Source organism: Procambarus clarkii, chromosome 10 (genome assembly GCF_040958095.1).
Source record: "Procambarus clarkii isolate CNS0578487 chromosome 10, FALCON_Pclarkii_2.0, whole genome shotgun sequence".
Classification (NCBI taxonomy): domain Eukaryota; kingdom Metazoa; phylum Arthropoda; class Malacostraca; order Decapoda; family Cambaridae; genus Procambarus; species Procambarus clarkii.
The window spans coordinates 38,449,672-38,465,108 of record NC_091159.1 but is presented as its reverse complement, the minus strand read 5'-3'; the positions used below and the strand labels follow the sequence as shown (position 1 = coordinate 38,465,108).

The window sequence follows — 15,437 nt, the reverse complement described above, 5'->3', positions numbered from 1 at the left end:
TATTTCAATAATCCTAAGTATTGTAGTACAGGATGATGATAGTGAGTGGTGTCCCAGAGAACATAAAGGTATAGTGCTTTTGAAAAATAGGTGAGATAACAGGAATGTGCCAAGGGAAGTGAAATAGTGGATGAGAAAAAGTTACCCCTAGTGTTTCCAGTGCAGAAAACAACATTCAAGATGGCCGCCGGCAAGAGGAAATACAAAACAGAGCTTGGTTTTGCTGGATTCAGTGAAGAAAGCAAAGAAGAAAGAAACCAGTCTATACAACAAGGTGGTAAATTAGATATAAATATCTGCAGCCAGGTTTAACTAACATGCCTAACCACCCCCATGAAAATAGAAAACAGGTAAATGATAATGAAAATTAATGAATCAGAAATTGTATAGACCACATAAAGATGAGAGAAAGAAATTGTTAATAAGAGAAAAAGAAATGGAATTTTTTCCATTGAATGAAATGGAAATAAAAAGAAATGAGAATTTTTTAGGTGCATAGGATTTATAAAAAAAAAATCATAAACTAATCTAAAAATGAGGTAAATGGAAACATGCAGATTAAAAGTTCCAATGACGTGGCTGAAATATGTTGACCAAACCACACACTAGAAATTGAAGAGACAATGATGTTTTGGTCCATCCTGAACCATTATCAAGTTGATTAAAATGGAAACAGATAATGGAGAAAGAATACACATAGCAGAGAGAAGAGGCACGAACTACTGTACAGTACAGACAGTTGTCGTAATGGTAAGAACAACACATCAGATATTAATATATTTGCTTTCATATGTAGATGTCTCACCGCTATTTGCAAGAATCACAGAAAGGTTGTGACTTCATGCCACTCTTTAAAGACTTAAAATACAATATAATACATGTAATGTTTTACAGATAATAACTTTTAAAATGAAGAACTATTTTATTATCAGGTTATTGTAATACAATTTAATCCCTGTGTATTTTGCCATGGTTTGGCTAAACTGGAAATGTTTAAATACTAATAACTCCACCTTTTTTACAGCCGAGTACATACATTATGGCTAAAACGTTACTATGCCACCAAGAAGTCTGGCTACCTTTCTCTGCCACCTTAGAATACCACTACAGTACAGTATATTGTATTTAAAAAAAAAAATCTTAAGTACTAATGATAACATTGGCATCAATACTGTACATATTATACAATATTTACAATATGGGGTGAAGAATGACACCAGATCTTCTCTCCTGTTTAACCATAGACATGTTAAACTTCAGTAAATAAGGTTAAAAGTGAAGAGTGTTTTCCTTGATCACCAACTGTAGTTGTACATATTATCTCAACTTTTAAATTAACTAATCACAAAGTTATTTCATAAACAGAAAACAAAAAATCTGCAAAAAAAAAAAAAAAAAAAAAAAAAAAAAAAAAAAAAAAAATGGAGAAATCAATTTACATGTAGAGTGCAACCCTGATTATAAAAATTAATTGGCACCAGTGCTTGGAAAACTAAAATTCTAGACAAGACACATATTTGTTATAAATATGTGTCACATATTTGTTATAAATATGTGTCACATATTTGTTATAAATATGTGCCAAAAATAACTGAAACGGTGTTTAAAAAGGAATGCACCACTATATATGTAACAAACTAATTAAATCGTCGTGTTATTTGGTATAAATAAGTGTCTGCCACCACTGATTCATATCGAGACTTCTCGGACAACGAAGATGGCCCTCCACTTAGTGGATATTATTCTGTAAAAGGGGGGATGGGGGGGTGAGGAATCTGAATCACCTCTCCAGAAAATCAAAGAATACAAATAATAGGGGTCCCACAGAATATTTTTTTACAACCACAATAACCGAGAATCTAAGGAGAAACTCGTTCAGAAAATGAATCGACGCATAAATAGTACGGGTATTTGATAAGTACCCAGTATTTACAAGTATTTATCATATTTGATAAGTATTTAATTAACTTACAATCCAAGAGCTTCTTATTAAAGATGACATAGAAAAAATTCCTGAGTTAAAAATAAATTCACATCTTCTAGAAAACCTTCAAGTGGCTTAAGGTAATTGATATCAAAATAATTTCTTTTAATACAAAATTGCCATCTGAAATTGCTATGAAACTTCATAAATTACAGACAAACAACACACAAATCTGAAAATAAAAGAATTAGCAATGTTTAGGTCCATCCTGGTCCATTATCAAGTTGTGTAATAAAAAAAAAATTGAAAGAGAAAATCAATTTATAAGGCAAGATAGCGAGATATTCCCATACTTCAACCCCTATTCCTTACTTTACCTAATCCCATATGTCATCTGTTTTCTACACTTCAAACCTATTCCTATACATCTCATCTTACTCATATTTTTCAACCATCTTGCCTATTATCTTACTCTCTTATTCTATAAAGTGACTTTCTCCACAACTTTTTATTTTATTTTATTTATTTATTTATTTTTTTTTTTTACACAATTTTGATAATGGTCCAGAATGGACTAAAAACATTGTTAATTCTTTTAATCTCAGATCTGTGGGTTAAGTGTCTAATTTTCACCCAGGTTATTCTTACTGATTTCCTTTACAAATTTCAATTTGGATATAATATAAAACATTAAATATGTTATACTTTTGAATATATAGCAGTCACGCACTAGTCATGATATACTTCATGACTAGTACCCAGAGACCATACAAACCAACTACAGTAGTTCTTTCTTGCCTATCAAGCATAGTTTATGAGCACACACATATCTGGGACAATAGTAAATAAATGCACAGCTACAATGCCTGCTTCACCAATATTTTATACTGCCTAATAAAATTAGCAAAATCACACATTAAATTTATAACAAAATAAATTGTAACATGTGTTAAATGTTCTATAACCTAATTATAAATGCACCACTGAGTATACACTAATGCATAAGTAGTCCAAATTTAGGAGACAACTCCTAATGTTAAAAGTATAAATTAGTGAAAAACTCTCATTTATCTCTCTCTCTTTGATATATATACATATATATTATATATTATATATTATATATATATATATATATATTATATATTACATATATATATATGTATATATATGTGGAAAATCCACAAAGAAATGGGAAAGGAAGATGAACATTCGGCTGTTTAAAGCCGTTCTCAACATCAGTCTGGTGTCGACAACGGCTTTAAACAGTCAAAACGTTCATCTTCCTTTCCCATTTCTTTGTGGATTTTCTGCATACAAATGATCAGTGTTTCGTGATTGTCTATTGCATATGTATGTACGTATGTGTATATGTGTGTGTATATGTGTGTGTGTGTATGTGTAAATCACGAAAATTAACATGTGATGAAAAATTTGACAGTGCCAGACCACGAAGGGAGTATTGAAACAGGAATTTCCTTAACATTTTCACCCACCGATGACTAAGCATGGAGTCAAAAGTTTACTAGTTCAATACCCACTGATGACTAAGGATGGCGTCAACAATTAAAAACATTTGGTTTTGTGAAAACCGCGGTTTTGGACATTATATGCATAAACACTTGTAGGGATTTTCATTGCGAAGACATTGATACCAAAATGAAAGACCTAGGACGAGAATTGAGGTAATAAAGTTGAAAAGAGTAAACACATGTTATTGCTCTCTATTAGTGCTCACTGGGTTAATGCATCACCACTTTTCTCTGTTTGCTGTGGGTGGTACATCGGGATTTTGGAATTTATATTTACATATACACCTGTAGGGAATTCTATTGCAAACACAATGATACAAAAATGAAAGACCTAAGACGAGAATTGAGGTGACCAAAGTGAAAAAAGTGCACACATTTCATTGCTCATTGCTCCCGGGTAACGCTCTCTCACTTTGTCTGCTTTGTGCGGGTGGTAGGCCGGGCTTTGGGACTTCACATGCATTTAATCGTGTAGAGAATTCTATTGCGAATACATTGATATCAAATTGGGAAACCTAGGATGAGAATTAAGGTGACAAAGTTGAAAAGAACATACACTTCTCAGTATTACCGCTCTCTCTAATGGATGGCCCGGCGCTCCTCCCTGCTCTCATCACCTGCTTTCATCACATCGGCGGGTAGAGCGCGCTACGGGTTTTGACAATATATGCACATGTACTCCTGTTGGGAATTTTATTGCGAACACAATGATATCAAAATGAAAGACCTAGGACGAAAATTGAGGTGACCAAAGTGAAAGCAGAGAACACATGTTATCGCTCTAGTGCGTTTCCGGGGTAACTTTATGTTTGCTGCGGGTGGTAAGCCGGGCTTTTTGAGTTTATTTGCTATGAGTTCTGTAGAACATTCTATTGCAAACACATTGATACAAAATTGAAAAACCTAGGACGAGAATTAAGGTGACAAAGTTGAAAAGGATCTACACTTTTCAGTATTACCACACACTCCCGCGAGCTCCCGCGGAACATCCAAAACCACTAGGGTAGGAGAAATGCTCGCTGGCCCAAAGCGCGAAAGTGTTAAGTACTTTCGTATTTAATAATACATCATCAGAAGGGTCTGAAGATGTATTATTAGATACAAAAGTACTTTAGGAAATTCCTGTTTCAATTCTTCCTTCGCGGTCTGACACTCATATTATATTATATTATATTATTTTTATTATATATATATATATATATATATATATATATATATATATATATATATATATATATATATCTTTCTCTGCTCTGTCATGTATATACTGGATATATATATGTGTGTGCGTGTGTGTGTCAGTGTGTGTAAATACCTAAATGTAATTACAGTACCTAAGTGTAGTTACAGGATAAGAGCTACGCTCATGGTGTCCCGTCTTCCCAGTACTCTTTGTCGTATAACGCTTTGAAACTATTGCCGGTTTTGGCCTCCACCACCTTCTCACTTAACTTGTTCCAACCGTCTACTACTCTGTTTGCAAAAGTAAACTTTCTAATGTTTTTGGCACCTTTGTTTCCTTAGCCTGAATCTGTGTCTTCTTGTTCGTGAAGTTGCTGGTTTCAGGAATTCCTCTTTGTTAATTTGGTCAATTTCTGTTATTATTTTGTAAATGTGATCATATCACCTCTTTTTCTTCTATCTTTTAGTTTTGGCATATTTAACACCTCTAGCCTATCTTCATAACTATTGTTTTTCAGTTCAGAAGCTATTTTATAGCATGCCTTTGTATTTTTCCAGTTTATTCATTTGCTTCTTGGGATACGGGCACCATACAACTGCTGCATATTCCAACTTTGGTCTCACAAAGGCTGTAAACAATTTCTTTAGTATTTCACCTTCCATGTATTTAGAAGCAATTATGAAACTGGAAAGCGTAGCATAGGCTCCTCACACAATGTTCTTTATGTGATCATGAGTATTTATTAGGGGGTTCTAATAAATACTCTGAATACTTTCGCTGACAACAAAAGCTTCACTTCGGAAGATAGCTTTACTAGGAAAATTATTCTGAGTGAATTAAAATTAGATCGCAATAAATAGATGAATGAAAGCAGTCCCATTAGCCACATTCCTTGGGGTAGGGAGAGGGTTACAAGGAATGCCATCAAGATGAACACTTCTCTTAATAACAACTCCAGTTCTCAGAATAGCAGGATTACAGAAAGGACACATGACCACAATTCCATAGAAGACATTACTGCAGGTACACTGGCAGTCAGGAATAGAGGTGACATGGTCAGGAGGTCAAGAAGGATAAGAAAATCGGCCCAGGGTAGCAGCCTCATTAGACACTGAGATGTAAGTCTCATCCCAACCACACACTCTCAGACCTTGACAAAGCACTCACGAGAGTGTAAAAGACTTGGTGTGAATTCTTTACGTAAATTTCACAAATACACAAGTGTGGGTTTTATGTTATTATGTCTGTGAGAAGACATTACCATTACTCATATGATATTTATCCACATTAAATTCAATTTGCCAAGTGGTGATCCATACATTTACTTTGTCCAGGTCTTCTTGAAGGGCAAGACAATTGTTTATCTTCCTTAGTATCTTAGCAGCATCAGTGACCATATTCATATAATTCTGCAATCCTTCTGGTAGGTTATTTATGTAGACAATGAATATTACTGGTGCAAGAACTGAACCCTGTGGTATTCTGTTCGTGATATTTCTCCAGTCCGATACATTCTCTCTGATTAATGCCCTCATTTTTCTGTCGGTAATAATTTTTCATCCGTGTTGGAAGCCTCCCTGTCGCTCCTCTAATATGTTCCAGTTTCCAGAACAACCTCTCATGTGGAACTTTGTTGAAAGCTTTTTTTTTTTTTAGGTCCAGATAAATGCAGTTAACTCCACCTTCTCTTTCCTGTACAATTGCTGTGGCTTTCCATAGAAGCTAAGTAAATTCGTTACACAAGATCCTTTAAATCGAAAACCTTACTCTGTCTGTTACTACAGAATATCTTTTTTCCCCAGGTATTCTACCCATTTGCTTTTAATTATTTTTTCCAATATTTGAACTACTACACTTGTCAATGATACTGGTCTACAATTAAGAGGGTCTTTCCTGCTGTCACTTTTATAGATTGGAACTATGTTAACCTTCTTCCATATATCTGCCTGGATTCCTGTACACAACGATGACTGAAAAGTCAGTTGAAGTGGAATGCTGAGCTCGGGTGCACAATCTCTCAGAACCCAAGGTAAAACTTCATCTAGGCCAACTGCTTTGTTCCTAACTTAGCTCCTTCAGCAAGTTTTCCCACTTTGTCTCTTGATGCCTCTATGTTGTGTCTGGTGCTCTGACAATTTCATTTTTCACAAACACATTTTGGAACTGTTCATTTAATGTTTCACACATTTCCTTTTCATGTCCCATTTTTAACCTCTGAATTTTAGCCTTTACCTGCACTTTGCTTTTAATGAATTTATTTAATAGTTCTGGTTCTGTTTTACATTTGTCCACTATTCCTTTATCGAGAATGCTCTCTGCCTCTCTCCTCACTGCCGTGTAGTTGTTTATACCTTCTTTGTATTACTGGTATGTTCGAAGATTTGACCTCTTCCTATATTTATTATATTTTGTGTCTTTTGGTCTCTGGCCCTCTTGCAATTTCTACTGAACCAGTCCTGTTTTCTAGTTCTGCATCTCTGTTTTGGTATAAATTTGTTTGTGCCTTTATAATATATTTTCACAAAACTCGACATACCTCTCATTTACTTCCTTGCCTAAGAAAGTGTTGTACCTGGATGGGGTTTTGGGATTTCTTCTACTCCCCTTCTCCCTACTCCTACTCCTGCCTTGTGAGAGCTTGGTCCAACAGACTGTTGCTTGGAGCGGCCCACAGGCCCACATATCCACTACAGCCCAGTCGGTCCAGCACATCTTGCAGAAAATTATCCAGCTTCTTCTAGAAGACTTCTAATTACAGTGGGTGTGTGTGAGTGTAATTGCCTAAGTAATTACCTAAGTGTAGTTACAGGATGAGAGCTATGCTCGTGGTGTCCTGTCTTCCCAGCACTCTTTGACATATAAGGCAGTGAATCTACTGACAGTTTTGGCCTCCACAACTTCCTCGCTTAACTTGTTTTAACCGTCTTCCACTCCGATTGCAAAATAAAACTTTTGAACATTTTAGTCAGCACCTTTGTTTCTGTCTTAACTTGAGGTTATCTTCAGATAGTTTTGGGGCATCCCCATGGCCCAGTCCTTGACCAGGCCTCCTTTTTGTTATACACCCCCAGGAAGCAGCTTGTAGCAGCTGTCTAACTCCCAGGTACCTATTTACTACTAGATAACAGGGGCATCAGAGTGAAAGAAACTCTGCCCATTTGTTTCCGCCTCCACCGGGGATTGAACCCAGAACCTCAGGACTACGAATCCAAATTTTTATATCACATATCATAAAGGTTATCAAGGAAGAAACATTATTAGAAAATAAATTACATTAATTTAAATAATATCTTGCACTGCCAAAGCATAGCTAGGCTTCAGTTCTCTTGTATTTGGAAGAAAAAAATTAGTTTTGGAATCCCATTAATATCACGTATCCTTGGTAGAATTGATGAGCATTTAAAGTATATCAGATGGCATGATTAAATAATCATGGCATAATTTAGAGATACAAATTATTGGATATATATATTGTACAATCTATTGGATATATATAGTACGGAGATTCTATCAAATATTTAATATCCTTACTTTAAAATTATTAATGAATCTGATTAATGCACATGCCAAAAATATAATACTGTCATACAAATCTAAATTTTTGTGGTTCTTCTTTCATTACAAAAAAATACTATACCAGCTATTTTCCTTTATATTGCTCTACCAGGTAAATTGTGACAAAAACTTGGCATAACGCAGCCCACACACAGATGATGACGATCCAAGCAGAGTGCTGGAGTGGTGCAGAAAAAGGGTTCTTCACTCCCATACCAATGTGCCGTAGAGTCATCTTACGGGCATAGTAAACTAGAGTGGCTGGTACGACATACTGCAAGAAGATATTGGCTTTAAATATACATGAAAAGTGTTATTTTGGGCAGATTTTCTCGGCTACTCCTACGGTAAGTTCCTGCTGTTATGCTGGACAACGAATCGTGCCGTCAGCCAGAATGACACTTCAGCACACAAGCATCACAGTAAACTTTCCAAACATTTCTGAAGAGTCATAATGGTACACTACTTGAGAGCCCTAGAGATCAACTAACTAAATTCAGCGATAAAAGGCTTAAAATCTCATTCAATGCCTTTACAAGTCTTCTTTGGTATCTCTGGGATCATGAAATACTTTTAACAACTGGTTGGCTCATTTGACTGCCTATCCATTCCACTACCAGGTGGCAGCAGCTTAGTCACAAAACAATCCACCTCACTGAAACCTGTCAAAGTATTCCTGATAGAAAGAATTTGCAAATACCAAATGAAAGTACCATGGTCAACAGAGAGGCCGTCTGCTAAGAAAGGCACTTTTTGTATATTAATATACACTGAAAATTATTTAGTGCAATGAGGTGACCTGAACCAGCTTTCTAGTGAATCCTACACGCCTACATTATTTAATCATTCAATCTATCGTTCATTTATTTATTATTCTACAATCATTCATTTATTTATCATTCTACAATCATTCATTATTTAAAGACTGTGTTACCTTTAAGAAACATTTTTTCATTATCTAAATGAAAAATGCTCCTAGAAATTTGAAAGAAAAGTTAAACTTTAATTCACGTATGAGCCATTTGCAATGAGTGAATGACAACAACACCAGAGCCCTGTGATAATGCACCACTGCCGGGTGTGCCGCCCTGGTGGCCTGATTCGGCAACACAAAACATCACATCCAGTAACACAAGTTTCATATCCTGTATAGCATTCTCTTGCTCAAAATATACAGTATACAGCTGATCTTATAGGTAAGAGTTGGAGTACAAAATCCACTTTAAAACATCTTTCAATAAATGTTTGATGAAACCATACTAAAATAGTTTTTGTAAAATATTCTTGTAAAATAGGGGTGCGACCTATGCGAGGGCATCTTTTACGCCAGCAAATACGCTAAGCAGATTTGTTACACAGGATCTTCCTGTTCGAAAACCATACTGTCTGTTCGTTATTACGTCACTACTCCCCAGGTGTTCTACCCATTTGGTTTTAAAAAATATTTCTAGTGTTTTGCCTACCACACTTGTTAATGGTATGGGTCTATAAATTAGAGGTTCTTCTCAGCTACCATTTTTATAGATTGAAACTATGCTTGCCTTTTTCCTTGTCTGCTAAGATTCCTGTGCACAAGGATGTCTAGAATATGATTTGGAGTGGAAATCTCAGCTCAGTTGCACATTCTCGCAGCACCTAAGGTGAACCTCCATTAGGTCCAATCCGCCAAACCCATGACGAAACTACGACGTTGCTACAATGTTCCCACAAGGTTTAACACCTTCTAACAATTGTAACAACCAATATAGCAAGCTGTAACAATGTTCTAACAAGTCACAAAAACGTTATAACGATATGTAACAACTTTACTACAAGTTGTAACAAGGGAATCATAGGGACCGTTACGTTGTGTGTTTGCAGGGAACTGCTTTATTTCTCCCTCCCCCAGAGTAATTTTTCCACTTCGTCTTGAGATACAACTATGTATTCTATGATGTATTCTGGAATTGGCATTGGGTCCAGCTCTCTGAAATCCTCATTTTGTACAACACACATTTAGAACTGTTCATTTAGTATTCCACACATTTCTACATTCCCAGTAATCCTGTTCCCCATTCTCAATCTCTGGATTTTATCCTTTACATGTAGTTTGCTTCTAATAAATTTATAGAAAAGGCCTGGATCTGTTTTACATTTGTCTGCTATCCCTTTCTCAAAGTTCATTTCTGCCTCTCTCCTCACTGCTGTGTATTTGTTTCTTGATTGCTTGTAGTGCTGGTATGTTTGAGTTAGACTTCTTCCTATATTGAACCCATTTTCTTGTTTTTTCCTCACTGGCCCTCTCACAATTTGTGTTGAACCAATCCTGTTTTCTGGTTCTGCATCTCTATTTTGATATGAATGTTTGTGTGCCTTCATCATATATTTCACAAAAATTTGACATACATCTCATTACTTCCTTGCCTAGCAACAAGTCTGTTCAATTAAATTTATTCATGAATTTTCCAAGTTCCTTATAGTGTCCTCTCTTGAAATAGAGTTTATCAACTGTTTCAATGTCCCCATTCTCTTCAAGATCATATCGCCAAACATATTAAATTTCCAACAGGATATGATCAAGCTTTCCAAAGGGAGAAAGGTACTGGATGTCAAATATCTCTTCTTCTTTCCTGGTGAATATTAACAGCATTGACTGAACATCCCCTTCCCACATTCTTGTGGCCTGCTTGACGTGTCGATACATAAATGTCTCCAGAATGAGGTTTACAAATCTTCCTGTCCAAATGTCCCCTGTTCTTGCTTCATAAGCCTCCCAGCTTTCAAGCCTGCATAAGGGTGGTGTTCCCACCCTTATGCCACTCATTTACAACACAAATATATAAATATTATATAAAATAGGGAAATATAGGGAGCCACCAGGACAAGATCAGAAAGCTTGGAGAACAAGAATTCTCAGTGAGCTGGATGATGTTCTGTCGCAATTACTCCACTCAAGTAACATGATGCAGTACAACTAGCTTGTGTAGTTAATACATAAACAAAATAATTAAAATTCTTTACTCACCTGTATAAATGATCCTGCATAGGCACCAGTAATGCCAACTAAGATCTCCACATCAGTTGTAACGAGACCCACTAGTGTTGGAGGAATTATGGCTAGAAGAGGGAAAAGGCAGCGTGTGGTAAAGAAGGAGTACCGACGACTTTCGCGTAGACAAAGTCCCTTTAAATTATTACGCAGTGTAATTGCAATGATGGGGAAATTTGTGCTTAATGTGAAGACTGGGAACATCAGAAGAAACACCTAGAAATGGAAAAGATCCATGTGTTAATATAGGGTGAAACATTATAAAGTTCATTAGTGTTGTCATAATCATCTATCTAATAAAGATCCATTGGCAGTATTATTACATACTGTGTGAAACACTGTAAAATACATTAATATTTCACTCTCCATGTATTCAAAAGCAATTTCAAAGTTAGAAAGGATAGCATAGGCACCTCAGACAATAATCTTTATATGGTTCTCTGGTGACAGTTTAATATCGAGAAACAATCATCAGTGCAAGTGTCAGGAGTACAGTATTTGTGGGTTTTTTAAGTGATTTTGGCAGTTGTGTAGCCTGTATGGATGTGGGGATGGCAATATTTGTTGGGAGTAGACACATTCCAATGAAGCACATTCACAGGTGATGATAATTAGATCATGTTCGCCCTGTGGTGTGCACTTTTAAAAGGTCTTTAGTAACCATCACATTGCAGCCAGCCAGATAGCTAGCCAGCCAAGTAGTCAACCAGTTAGCCAAGCAGTCAGCCATTCAGACAAATAGCCAGCCAGCCATTTAGCCAAGTAACTAACTAGTCAGACAGCCAAGTAGCCAACCTGCCAGACAGCCAGAGAGCAAAGTTGCCAGCCAAGCAGGCAGTCAGCTAGGCACATTCTAGTCCCAGGTACTTAGCAACTGGATAACCAGAGACTAGCATGTTAGGATGTTGGAGATTGGCACCAAGTTTCTGAATATTCAGTGGGTCATTCCTAGGGAATCACACAATATTCAGAGTGTAAGGAAGGGACTTTGCAGGGAAAACTACCTTTCAAATTTCCTACTAGTGCACTCAGCAGCACATGTGCAGAGTTAGTCTATAATCATAGTAAGAGAACAACATTCTCTAAAAAAGATGTAAACAATTACTAAATATTGTTAAAAGAAACCATTCCAAGTACATTCTGTGATTGGAAAAGCATGTTTAAAAATACAAGTGTTAAGTATGGAAAACCAGCTTTAAATGAAGTAAATGGAAAAGAAATAGATAGGGAACCTCAAAAACATTGAACCCCCAGGGACAGAGGGGCGAGTATAAACAGAGGATATGCTCGTTCACTTCTCCAAGCGGCAGTGGCGGTTGGAGGTTCATCCCTCACTTGTTAGTTAGGTCAAGTCTGATGCTCGCCCACGTGGTAACTAGTGCAAGACCTTTATGGTACTTGTGGTGCTATTTTATAAAAGAGTAGGATTAGGATTTTCATTTACATGTCCACAGTGACGGCTGGTAAATGTTTGTGTGATTTGTCCATCCTGTGGTGTGAACCATTTTGGTCTTACTAGTTGGCCTGGGCCATGTGTTGTGTTAGAAGTTGTTAGCGACAGTGCCAAAGTCCACAATGGATAGGAAAGATAACTGTGCAATAGAACTGGAGCGTACACTTTTCCAGTGTACCAGTGTATGTGGTGACCAAGTGGAGTGTGGGGGGATATATATATTTGATTGTTAGGAAAGTCAAAGTTTTGGGACCTAGTAATATCTGTCTTGTTTCAATTGTGTGTACAAATTACAACCACATTCTTGATATATATCTTGTGCCTTTAAGTTTAAGACTATAACAATAAATCACTGAATGAACCCTGAGTTATTAATTGCCAAAACCTTTCCCCCAAGATTGAGGTCTCTAGCTTGTTGTATGGAGTATAACCTCTGTATAAGGTATGACCTGGAGCCACCGGGTATAACACTGAGTCTTACTGTCCCTGGCTGTCATTATAGTCACCCCTCTCTTCATTTATTAAGTAAGGATGAGTGAAGTCAATAAGGACCTTGTTATAATTCAGATAATAAGGACGAGAAGAAGCTCGTGCCCTTACAAGATTGGATATTGATATGCAACTAACATGGTGCATTTTGCATGAGTCGATGGCATTTTTATTTCATTTAAAAAGAGTGAACTAGATATAGGGTCAATTGTGTGTACTGTATCTGTTTTATGACAGCTTTTATTACCCATAATGAACTTTAGTATCTGTTTTCCCAGAGTGTTATCCTACAATTAACAGATCATACATTGACCTGAAAATAAAAGAAATAAAATTACAAAATAAACACACTCTTAATTTGACATTCAATACAATTACTTTTAATTATGTAAATACAATTCATCACCCCATTCCCATTTCTTTTGACAAGGATCACAGATGGGGAATGTTTGACAAACTGCACACTTCCTGCCCTTGTTGATGCCACTAGACCGATAATGGTCTTCAGGTATATTGAGACACATTTTACTTGCATTTATGTGTGGGGTATATATATGCTAATGTGCCTGAACAGCCAGTCACATATATCACATGTTCAACACCAGTATGTGTGTTGATGGCTTGAAAAACATTGTTACTGTTCTTTAACTGATGATGTACATGACACCAGTACAGTAGAATGAAGAAATTTAATGTAGACTACAAACTGGAAGAGGTGTATTACCTGGAGTGCATACACTATGAGAGAGGAACATTACCTGGAGTGCATACACTATGAGAGAGGAACATTACCTGGAGTGCATACACTGAGAGGAACATTACCTGGAGTGCATACACTCTGAGAGAGGAACATTGCCTGGAGTGCATACACTCTGAGAGAGGAACATTGCCTGGAGTGCATACACTGAGAGGAACATTACCTGGAGTGCATACACTATGAGAGAGGAACATTACCTGGAGTGCATACACTCTGAGAGAGGAACATTACCTGGAGTGCATACACTATGAGAGAGGAACATTACCTGGAGTGCATACACTAAGAGAGAGGAACATTACCTGGAGTGCATACACTATGAGAGAGGAACATTACCTGGAGTGCATACACTATGAGAGAGGAACATTACCTGGAGTGCATACACTCTGAGAGAGGAACATTACCTGGAGTGCATACACTATGAGAGAGGTATCACTAGTCTTGCATCTATCTGGCTGGAAGTTGAGTGTGTAGAGGTCATTGAGGCGAACAAAGGCAAACACCCCCGTGAAGGCCAGGAGATAGTAAAACATCAAGATGAGCAGGTAGTCAGCACCAAGTAACTGTAAGATTAATGTCAGCATCAGAATTAAGACGTGGGAACTTTTTAAGAGAAATATTAAACAACTTTCCATACACTGACAAGTTTCAAAAACTTCAACACAGTACTAATAGCTTTAGTAATAAAGTGGCATGAATATGTCGCTCTTAAGAGTCTGATGACTTGATAACTGCACTGTTTAAGGATATATACTACTAAGGACCTCATAACAAACATGTGTTCAGAAAAATGACTTTCTATTTACTCATTTAAACACAGCATATAATGTTGGGGACTTGTAACGAATTGGTGAATGGAAAGAGAGAGAGAGAAAGAGAGAGAGACACATGAACAACATAGAAGGAGGGAGAGTGGAGGAGGGAGGTCTGTAAAAGGAAAAGTGTAGAGAAGTGATAGAAGATGAGATGACAGGCCTTAGAAAGACAGAAGGGGTAGAGGAAAATGAGTATAAAGAGTAGACAAAGTTTTAGAGTAGATAGAGGAAAATAGTAGATAGATAAATAGAGGTAGAGCTGCCACTATCCATTCAGAAGTTTACAAGACAAGGAATGGAACTCTCCTCTGTTCACAGTTATTATAAGCAATGTTAATAAGTGAGAAACTGCAACCATGTAAAGCTTACAATTATCAAATCTGCATCTTTAGTAATCTTCAGAGTGCTCTCCACTCTAGCTTTCACTTTGCATAAGGGAAGAATTAAATCCAAGATCTTAGGAGATCAGATGTAAAGATAAAAAAAAATGACTCCAAAAGGAAAGCATGTAATTCTATCACAAAATAAAAGCACGAGACCTTCGAGCAGCTTAAGGAAGGTTAAATTGAAGTAAAGATAACAGAGGAGACTGGTGTATGTGTTCTAGTACAATACTTCACATTGATGGTTTACAGTGTCTCCACACATGAGCTGCTTCAACAACTACAATTCCCATATACAAAGATAATTCCTAAACCCATTACCAA

General features: G+C 36.6%; 1 protein-coding gene across 2 annotated transcripts in view; it reads right to left on the bottom strand.

Moving 5' to 3' along the window:
- Positions 1–902: 902 nt before the first annotated feature.
- LOC138363047 (transmembrane protein 104-like) overlaps positions 903–15,437 on the bottom strand; it is a 66,109-nt gene continuing 51,574 nt past the window's right edge. For both annotated transcript variants that reach the window (XM_069321879.1, XM_069321878.1), the window contains exons 10-12: positions 14,320–14,478; positions 11,196–11,435; positions 903–8,465 (exon numbers count right to left, since the gene is read on the bottom strand). In XM_069321879.1, the coding sequence (XP_069177980.1) occupies positions 8,277–8,465; positions 11,196–11,435; positions 14,320–14,478 (588 nt within the window). In that variant the 3' untranslated portion in view covers positions 903–8,276. The remainder of the gene's footprint in view (positions 8,466–11,195; positions 11,436–14,319; positions 14,479–15,437) is intronic.